Genomic DNA, 10,951 nt, shown 5'->3' with positions numbered 1-10,951 from the left:
TATGATATGAAACAATACAGACAGTGCATACAAAAAAAACGAGAGTTGCAATGCTCACATTTTTCAATTTTTGTCCCCTTTAAGGTAAAACACCCATCCGGCCCCAGCCCGCCCCACAAAACAAAACAAAAACAAAAAAAACAAAACAAAAAAGCAATGAAAAAACAACCTAAAAAAACCCCACCCTAAAATAATTACAAATAATAATAATAAAAATACATAAAAACAACAAAAGAAAACAAATGGCAACATTTACCCCATGAAATATATTTATTCTGTATACACACTAATATACAATGCAAGGACATTTAACATGGCCAAGTAAACCTCGACTGTTTGCCTTGATGAAAACTCATACTGACCTCTGTTGCAGATACTCGGGTTAAAGTCTGCTTTAAGACTTCAAACTTTATTTGTTGCTCTTTTCCCCCCCACCTGCAGAGTCACGGCCGCCCAGTGCCAAGTGTTATGTCATGGATTTGGGAGGTGGAGTGACAGACAGGAGAGAGAGAGAGAGAGAGAGAGAGAAAGCAGCTTGTACATTGTGTTATTCCAGCACTAGATCCAGCATGCATGTCTGCCTGTCGCTTGCTTTGACTGACTTTGTGTCTTGATTCAATTCCCAGTCTGCTTTCCAAGCAGCTCAGTTTAGTCCCGGCGGCACCAAGAGGACCACAGGTACGCTAAATCTTCTCTTTTCTTCTCACTTTTACACTAAAGTTTCAGCAAAATCTTCAAAACACACCAACGTAGGCAATCGTTTTAGACCTTTCATGAAGAATGTGATTGAATTTGTTGGCTTTTTCAAAGAGAAGTGTTCTGTTTGTAAACATGGCGGTGGAAAAAAAAGGTCATGTGGGTCATTCCAGTGCAGTGAAGGGCAGAAGCTAACCTTGCACAACAACAAGTTCTGTCACCAAAAAGTAAACCAACACCTTACTTTTCTTTCTTTTTTTTTGTGCGGGCCTCAATGATCATGTAGCTATTATCAGGTTGGGACGGGATCAATGGGAATCCAATTTCCCAAGTAAGCCAGTAAGTTAAGGAGGATCACAAAGATGGAGTGCGTGTTGAGGGATTAGGACGTTTGGATGGACGCATGCCCGGGGCAAAAAGCACGCCACCCAGCTGAACGGCAAAAACATGACTGGCTTGGTGAGAAATACCGTTGATCCCTGCTTTTTTGGGGGGTTGTATGCTGGGACCACCAGCCAAAAATCCGAGAGCCCATAAAAATGTTTGTTTTTGACACAAGGCTCCTCCGATTTCTGATCAACATTTGCAATAAAAACAACAGGTGTAATGAAGTAGATTGGATTTGGCTCCAGAGCCCCCCCCTTCTCTCTTCAAGCACCGCTGAACAAAGTGCCAAATCTCAACAAAAAACATTGTCAGCGAAGACATGACCATGGGAAAAAATAATGACAATGAATATGTATGTCCTTTTCGGACATATGCGTGTTCGAAATAAATTAAACTAACCAACCAACCAATAAATCATCACTGTTTTGTGGTTGACTGCAGCCTATTATGAGTCAAAAATATGCACTATTATGCACATTTTATGTATTTTTGCCCAAATGAAGCATTTTCCAGCACAAAAATGTCTAAATGAAGTACAAATGTACAAACATAAGGCATTCAGAGGACGCATTCAAAGACTTTGTGACGATAGGTAGTATTCTACACTGGACACAAACCAGAAGTAAAAAAGGAACAAGAGTCTTTCCCATGTGTGAGTCTATATTATGTCTTATTTTCTCTGATTATGTCGACTATACGGGGTAATAGGAGTATAAAGGTGATCATAGGGGTGTTATTTCATGCCAAGATGGCTCTAATAATGCTAAATAATATCTTTACAAGGTTGTAAACAGGTTCTCTATGCCTTAAATGCCTTATTTTCTCTTATCATGTCTACTATATTGGGTAATAGGAGTGTAAAGATGACTATGGGGTGTTATTTCATATCAAGAGAGCTCTAATAATGTTAAAAAAAAGTGTATTTAGAAGGTTGTAAACAGGTTTTCTATCCCTCCATCCATCTTTTTTCTATGTCACTTATCCTCATTAGGATCGTGGGGTTAGCTGACCCCAGCTGACTTTGAGCGAGAGGCGAGATACATCCTGGACTGGTCGCCAGTCAATCACAGGGCAAATATAGACAAACAATCAATCACACTCAGATTCATACCTTTGGACAATTTAGAGTTGTCAATTAACCTAACATGCATGTTTTTGGTTTTCTTAAATGTCTAATTTTCTCCTATTATGTCTACTATATCGGGTAATAGGAGTGTAAAGGTGACTATAGGGGTGTTATTTCATGTCTAGAGGGCTCTAATAATGTCAAAAGGTGTATTTAGAAGGTCACAAACAAGTTTTCTATGTTCCAAATACAAAAATACTCCATTTATAAAAAAGAATCATACTTTGCGGAAATTCAATTATCACGATCAGGTCTGGAGCCGATTACCGAGGCATTACTGTATTTATAAATGATTGACGACTTTGGGTGAATGAGAAAAAAATGGCCTATTTTATTTTTATTTTGACCAAAAATCCACAAATGTGAATGTGGAATCACGAATGTGCGAGGATCCACCGTAACCGTAACTTTGCCACTTTGATATTTTGTAAAGCAACACACGTAGGTATGCTAGCAAGTTGTACATATTTCAAGAAAAAAAAAAAAGAATCTCAGCTTTGTCATATACACTAACTCCCCAACTTACGAACATCTGACTTGCGAACACTCGTAGATACAAACACAAGCCGACTGGTCTTTATTTGATTTTATTTTACCTTCTATTCGCTCCATCAGTATTTGTACTGCTCCATGCTTGACCAGTAGAGGGCACTGTGACACTGCTAATGGGACCAACAGAGAGGCAGACGGTGGGAAGAGAGTGTAAAGGAGAAATGGAAAGCTAAATTGTAGCTAGCTGTACAATACAACCCGGACAGAGCGTGTGATTAAAGTTTATGAAGAGTTAATAGGCCTGCTTAATTCTACACCACCCACAGAACACTACCACTTTTAGAAGAGTCTAACCACCACCACCATTTGTCCTTTTTTTCAATAACTCCTCCTCCTCCTCCTCCTCCACAACGACGTATGCTCGACCACTCCTCTTCAAATGTATATAACATTTATCATTACGTATTATTATATCACTTTTATTATTGTTTTTTTTCATTCATTATCCTGGTTTAATATTACTACTGCATCCAAACTCATATTTACATACATACACATATACTGTATATGTATACACGTAGATGTAGTACCTATATCATTGGTAATATTAATTTTGTTTCGACTTAAGAACGATTCGACCTAAGAACGGTTGTCTGGAACCAATTGTGTTCGTTAGTTGGGGACTTAGTGTAGGTGAAAAAGACTATTATTAATATAATGTCAACTTTTCTCTTTTTTTCCCCCCATTTTGGCTGTTTTTTAAAATTTATTTTCTGAACGTTTCAACTTTCTTCTTAAATAACCTTTGTATTTTTTATATTATGGACTTATTCCCATAATATTTTGACTTGATTCACATAATATTATAACTTTACCCCCAAACCTAATTTCCCCCAAATTACATCTTTATTTTGTTTTGTTTATTTGTCATAGTATTATGACTCTAAAAAACTAACATATTTTTTCTTTAATATTTCACCTATATGTTACTAAAATTACATTATTTTTCCTCATAATATCTTGATTCTATTGCGGTAAAATTGCGGCTTTTTAAAATATATTTATTTATATATTTAGATAAATATTTTGACTTTATTCTCATGGAATTACAGCCGGTTTTTCCATTTCTGCAATTTTTTATAACAAATTCTTTATGCAAATTTGCATAATTATGACTTTAATCCCATAATATTTTTACCTTATTCTTGTAAAATTATTAATTTTTCCCACAAAAATTACAACTTTATTCAATGTTTTGTTAGTTTATCATGATCTTATAAAATAAGGTCTTTTTCTTTAATATTTCATCGCTAGGCTACTAAAATGATGTCATTTTTCCTCATAATATTACAAGTTTATTCTTGTAAAATTACAACTTTTTTCTTGTTAGATTACAACTTTTTTCTCCTAATATTTTCAATTTATTCTTGTAAAATTTTGAATGCCACATTTTTGGAATGTGCCACAGGCCAATAAAAAAACACACTTTGGACACTTCTTGGCTAAAGTAAATATATAAAATAAAATAAAATAAAATAAAATAAAATAAAATAAAATAAAATAAAATAAAATAAAATAAAATAAAATAGATGCCTTATGTAGCAAGGAAAGAAAAGTAAAAAAAAACACATAAATTAAATAAGGACATGTTAACAAATAGAAAATAAAATAAATGATGATTATTATTATAATGAATTAATGCATTCAAACAAAGAGATTAAAGCTAAATGAAGAAACAAATAAAGAGCAAAAAAATGACAAAAACAAATAGCAGACTAAGCAAGAGCGTATTGAATCATGAGAAAAAAGTACAGGCGTGTTGCAAAGCTCTACAAAGAAAGATGGTGTAGAGGATTTGAAAAGGAGAAGCCGTTGTTGTCATTGTGAGGCCACAGAGACAAGCAGACAGCGCGTGTTGACGTCTATTCTGGGCCGAGCAGTGAATACTTTCCGCAGCAGACCAGGGTCACCTTCACATGACACGCTTATAAACCAAGTTTATGAAGTAAAATGCCACCGCGGGATTTGAACCTAGGACTCCCATAATATAGTTTGTAGTGTTAAACACTGAGTGGGGAGGGGGAAAGCCTGCAACCAAATGTCCCTTTGAACCCTGAAAGGAAAAGGACACTTTTTTTTTGTAATTTGTTTTATTTTTTGTAATTTTTCACAATCCTTATGTGAGACATGAACACACACGTCTTTCTCTTTTCTGTGCTCTCTAAAGATATAAAAACATAAAAAGAGGCAGCTAAGAATGCACCTATTCCGCCTAGAAAGCCTTCTTAGTTAGAAAGTCAGTCGGAGTCCACAATCGCACATCTAGCTCAAGAATTGTGAGCACTGGGACCCCACAGGGGTGTGTGCTGAGTCCGCTCCTCTACACGCTCTTCACCTACGATTGCGTGGCCTCCCAGAACAACACCAGCATCATTAAATTTGCGGATGACACTACAGTCATCGGACTGATCACTGGTGGTGTTGAAACATCATACAGAAGAGAGGTGGCGGACCTCATAGCTTGGTGTCGTGATAACAATCTCCTTCTCAATACGGATAAGACTAAAGAGATGATCATCGACCCAAGAACAAGGGAAAAGGAGTCGCACAGACCCCTGTTTATTGATGAGACTGAGGTGGAGAGGGTGAAAACCTTCAAGTTCCTTGGCACACACATCAGCGAGGACCTCACCTGGTCTCACAACACCCAACAAATTCTGAAGAAGTCCCAAAGGAGACTGTACTTCCTGAGAAGACTGAGGAAATTTGGCATGCCCACCACAATCCTGAGTTGCTTCTACAGATGCACTATGGAAAGTGTCCTTACCGCCTCCATCACTGTTTGGTACGGTAACTGTACAACACGTGATAGGAAGGCACTCCAGCGGGTGATCAAGACCTCACAGAACATTGTTGGGGCAGCCCTCCCCTCACTGCAAGACATTTATAAAACTAGAGTCCTACGCAGAACACACAACCTCATCAAGGACAGCACACATCCACAACACTCATTATTCACACTCCTACCGTCAGGCAGACGCTACAGGAGTTTGAAGTCCAGGACCACAAGGCTGGCAAACAGCTTTTACCCACAGGCCATCAGGCTTCTCAACGAAGCACTCACACACGCTGCACGCAACACACGCACACACTCATAGCACTTTATTTATTTATTTATTTATTTGTATTCATGTCTCTTCTGTTGTTGTTGTTGCTTAATTTATTGGTATTAATTTTTCTTATGTTCTTATTCATTTTCTTGTTTTCTTTGTTTTTTGGGAGAATGAACAGAACAAGAATTTCATTGCATAGCAGAACTACCTGTTTTACTGTGCATATGACAATAAAACTCTTGAATCTTAAATCTTGAATCTTCTTAAAAAACCTCAGAAAAGCGCCAACACCGCCCCATTTCCATAATGTGACGTGCATATTAACCAAGCTACAGTGACATTGTTCTTATTATTGTTGTTAAGATTGTTAACAAGAACTATGTTACTAGTGTAGTGACACCTCGCCACACCACAGCGGCGAGCTACTAGCCGGCTAGCGACTAGCTTCACCACACACCCGCTCACAATGCCTCAGGCCGCTAGCGAAAGGTAACGCTACATATTGGAGCTGCCACCACTGCTGCTGTGTTTTTGTTTTGACGCTAGGTGTAGCGTTCCTTTCTATGTGGCTATGTGAAATCAATGCACCCAGGAAGGAAGTTCCCAAAATTAGTATTCCATGTTTAATGAATGTAGCTGTTACTACCTGCTCACAGCATGGATAGAAAACCACTAAACCTTGTTGGAGCTTTTTGGAGGTGTTTTAATAGCAACCTTTCTAGGTGGAATAGGTGTGTCCCATTACCCCAATAAAAAAATCCCAACTATCCCTCTAAGTTTAACTTCAGAAAGTTGAAAATCCAAAACTTGTCAGAGCTCTTTGAGTTAAAAACAAGGGCGGATCTAGCTTTTTTGAAAAGGGAGGGTGTGGCCGAGGCCGCGGGGGGTCTCGGGGCCCTCCCCCAGAAATTTTTTAGAATTAGATCTCATTTCCTGCAATCTGGTGATATCTGAGGCCAATTTTATGTCCTTAATTTCAAGAGATTGTTGTTATTTTTATCCTTAGAATATATCGTTTAAGCCAAAACATTCTATTTATAAAATGACCGGTACTAGGAGAAACCCATTTTAGCTCAATTTCCTGGAATATTTTCCAATCTGAAGCAGCTGTAAATTCTGAGGATTTGAGTATAATTTGATGTCACTGGGGATCGCTTTTCTGGTTCATTTTCATTGAGAATTGACAACAGTTTTCCTTATAGTCATGATGCCAGAACCTTTATTTTGCACCTCCACCTGAATGGCCATGTACAGCACTCGTTCAATGTCCAATGTACTGTAAATGATCAGCCTGACAGTGGGTTCAGGAATAGCATGCGTCTCGCTTGCATTCTGGCATATGCGTCCACCACCAGTTGACTGACTGTGGCCTGGGGTGATCTGTCTTGGTACTCGTAGCAGTACTCATAAATCAACGTGTACCGGTTTAGACATACATGTACCTTTACTGGGACTGGGTGACTGGAATCCAGGATGGTTTATCATTTTATTAGCTTTTATTGTGGCCAAAAAAATCGTGGGTGCCTCAAAACGGGGGGAAAAAGAGTGATTGTTTGACACTACTGAAATGGGCTGTGGTGTTTCACAGTGGCAAGTGGAAACAAAGAAGCTTTATGTTATGTTTGAGTTCCACGTCATGTACAGTATCTGAAGGCTATATCAGCAGCTTGTGTTCTTATCAGAGCCTCCTTCAGAAGGTGCACGCCAACATTTTAATTAGAGATGCACAATATCTTTTTTCTTCAAACCGATACCAATAATTTTAATAGTAACCACTAACTTTTTTATATTTACTTTTTAAATTTAGATTTAAGTGCAGTTTGTGCACACCTGCAGGTAAGAAGGACTGGAGCAATTTAGGATTTGTTGATTTATCCTAATGAAATATGGTGACATTACTACTAGCACATCACTACTATCAGGAGAACCAGAGAATAGAGGGGGAGGAGCCACCTGCTGTGGCCCAGCAAGGTGCACTGGATTCGGGCACACGCTCCGAGCAGCCGGTGTGACGCCACGGAGGTCCGCAGCAATCCTTTTGCACTTTCCAAATGCCCTGGCGCTGGTGTTTCAGGTGGCTGATAAGGTTTTTTGTGTGCTCCATGTTTTTTTTTTTCATCGAGCACATTCACTGTCCTCCTCGGCAAGTGAATGTTTGTTTACAAGTGAGGTCAGTCACGACAGGCTGTTAACATCACAGGTAGGAGAAAAATGGAGCGCCTGATTTGCTCACTCGCACAGTACGGGTAATATTGCCTCATTTACCGGTATGACGTCATAATTCTCTCATATCGGTCCGATAATTATCATGCTCCCCTAATTTTAGTAGTGGAATATTACTGAGATGACTATGATTGTTTGTTGTGGAACATTCAGGGGAAAGCTGCCTGATGAATAGTGTAAAATTACTGCCAACAGAGGGCAGCAAAGTTCAAACTTTCAGATCCCTCACAATGATTGTGCATTGCATGAAGATGTCCAGTGGGATACGCTGTGGTCATCTCCAATGTTTATATGCATGAATATTCTTGACCTAAGTAACCCATGTTATGTTCCCCGCATGCCAGCCAGCCTTCATTCTGGAGGGCAAAGCCCCAGTCGAGTCCAGCGGGGGGGCCCCAGGGGATGGCGAGCCCACCTCCCTCAGCTCCAGCCCTGCTGCACAGCTTCTGACCCACACGGAGAGTCCTGGATCTTGGCAGAGTGAGAGCCTGCTGGCAGAGTCCTGGTCCACCATGGGGGATGTGGACCCCGAGGACACCAAAAGCTTGGACAGCAGCGACGGGGCAGTCCTGGCCGGGGACGAGAACCACTCCTCCAACTCCGACATGGTGCACCTGGAGCGGGAGGAGGCGGAGATGCTGGAGGAGGCAGCCGGAGAGGAGAAGGGAGGGAGGTCAGAGGAGGAAGAGGAGGAGGAGGAGGAGGAGCTTCAGACGAGTGTGTTGAGCGTCTTGGGTGGGGAGTCGGAACGCCAGGAGCTCCTGGTGCCAGCAGAGGAAGCTCACACGGAGAAGGAACCAGCAGGGGAGACCATGCAGGTGGTCCCCCCCATGGCACTGCCGCCCCTGCCCATCTTCCGGCTTGAACCCCCCTCCACCAGCTCCACTCCGACAGCAGCCGAGGAGCTTCCTCACGCCGCGCCGGGGCTCCTTCCTCCTTCGTCCACCCTTCCACCGGCAGAGCCTCCTGCTGAGGGGCTGGAACTCGCCCATGAGAAGCCCCTCTCGGAGGAAGGGGTGCATTCTGTGAAAAGGTCTGCTGGACCAACCACTGAGCTCCCAGTGCTGCTGTGTGGGGGCGCCGCTTTGGTGGCAGTGGTCGGAGTCATGGCCTACGGTGCCGTAGCCTACTGCAGGAAGTAGAAGCTTTCCTGACACGTCATCCATATTCCACTTTCACATTCAGCAAGGATGTAACGTGCGACGTCCTCTTGTCTTGTAGCCATCGATGCTGACTTGATTGGTCTGATTGTGTTTGTGCTACCTCAGCTCGCAGCAGAGCTCACAGCCTTGCTTTTCCACAAACCTGGATGAAAAATGTGCATCAAATCTTACCAAGGAATAAACATTTCCTGTTTTTGTTGTTGTTGCTTGACTGTGCCACTACTTTTTACGTACAGAGCATGTTTGTATGACGGTATCATCATTTAGACGGCTCTATTGCTGTAAAATGGTCTTCCATTAGAACTCAAATACAATATACTGTATATACTGTAGGCATGACATAAAGTTGTTGAATCTATTGTAGTTCATTTCTAGGCCACAGGGGGCGCTAGTTGGCAAACAGGTCAAAGCAAAATGTGCATACAGTGCTGTATATTTTATTGTGTGAATGTTGAAAAGTTCCCAACTTACGAACATCCAACTTGCGAACACTCGTAGATATGAACACAAGCCGACTGGTCTATATTTGATTTTATTTTGCCTTCTATTCACTCCATCAGTATTTATACTGCTCCATGCTTGACCAGTAGAGGGCACTGTGACACTGCTAATGGGACCAACAGAGAGGCAGACGGTGGGAAGAGAGTGTAAAGGAGAAATGGAAAGCTAAATTGTAGCTAGCTGTACAATACAACCCGGACAGAGCGTGTGATTAAAGTTTATGAAGAGTTAATAGGCCTGCTTAATTCTACACCACCCACAGAACACTACCTCTTTTAGAAGAGTCTACTGTAACCACCACCACCATTTGTCCTTTTTTCAATATCTCCTCCTCCAACTTCTCCACAACGACGTATGCTCGACCACTCCTCTTCAAAGGTAAATAACATTTATCATTACATATTATTATATCACTTTTATTATTGTTTTTTTCATTAATTATCCTGGTTTAATATTACTACTGCATCCAAACTCATATTTACATACATACACATGTACTGTATATGTATACACGTACATGTAGTACCTATATCATTGCTAATATTAATTTTGTTTCGACTTAAGAATGATTCGACTTAAGAACGGTCGTCTGGAACCAATTGTGTTCGTTAGTTGGGGACTTAGTGTATATTGGTTAACATCCGCCCTGCTTAGCATGTTTTTCGGTTAACAACCACTCCCTGAATTTTTGGGTCCTGCCTGGAGCCCTTCCCGGGCCAGAAGTGAGCCATGAAAGCAACATGGACAAATGAGACTTTGCTTAACTCATTCAATCCCAGCCATTTTTCAAAAGACAACCCCATCAGTAGCGGCCATTTTTGACCATTTTGACTGATCTTTCAAGGCACACAGAATATTGTGTTCTATGGTTATATAAACATGGAACCTACCAAAACAAACATTAGACTCCCATCTTCCATCAGACAAAAAAAGTTTGTTTCTACCTTTTTCCGTTCTTTATTAATCAGCAGTAGACATAGGTGAGTTTCAGGAAAATATCAGCTCCCAACTAGAAAAGGGATAAAACAAGCTTTTTCTGAAGTCTCAATTTTTGTGAGATTTCAAGCATAACTTTCACTTTGACACAAATATTTTTTGCTTTTGTGAGAACTCACATATCTCAACAACTATACCACAACACAAACAACACAAAAAGGCTTTTTTAAACATGAAAATAATTGTTTTACAAATATAACACCATGAACTATTTACAATTTTCACATTTGGAACTGAACTGTGTGTGCACATGC

The 10,951-nt window shown here is 40.4% G+C and overlaps 1 protein-coding gene across 2 annotated transcripts; it reads left to right on the top strand.

Annotated features, from left to right (window-relative positions):
- Positions 1-519: 519 nt before the first annotated feature.
- LOC129168390 (bcl-2-like protein 13) lies at positions 520-9,396 on the top strand. Of its 2 annotated transcripts, none has more exons than XM_054753611.1 (2): positions 520-678; positions 8,382-9,396. In XM_054753611.1, the coding sequence occupies exon 2, from the start codon at positions 8,550-8,552 to the stop codon at positions 9,177-9,179; it is 630 nt and encodes a 209-aa protein (XP_054609586.1). In that variant the 5' UTR covers positions 520-678; positions 8,382-8,549; the 3' UTR covers positions 9,180-9,396. The 2 variants fall into 2 exon arrangements, with proteins under 2 accessions (XP_054609586.1, XP_054609587.1); XM_054753612.1 differs by having other exon boundaries at positions 539-678; positions 8,386-9,396.
- The last annotated feature ends 1,555 nt before the right edge of the window (positions 9,397-10,951 follow it).

Source organism: Dunckerocampus dactyliophorus, chromosome 15 (assembly GCF_027744805.1).
Source record: "Dunckerocampus dactyliophorus isolate RoL2022-P2 chromosome 15, RoL_Ddac_1.1, whole genome shotgun sequence".
Classification (NCBI taxonomy): Eukaryota; Metazoa; Chordata; class Actinopteri; order Syngnathiformes; family Syngnathidae; genus Dunckerocampus; species Dunckerocampus dactyliophorus.
This window is presented reverse-complemented; position numbering and strand designations above follow the sequence as displayed.

Bases quoted from the DNA above. Each gene is read 5' to 3' on its own strand.
- LOC129168390 (XM_054753611.1), top strand. From the start codon at position 8,550: ATGGGGGATGTGGACCCCGAGGACACCAAAAGCTTGGACAGCAGCGAC.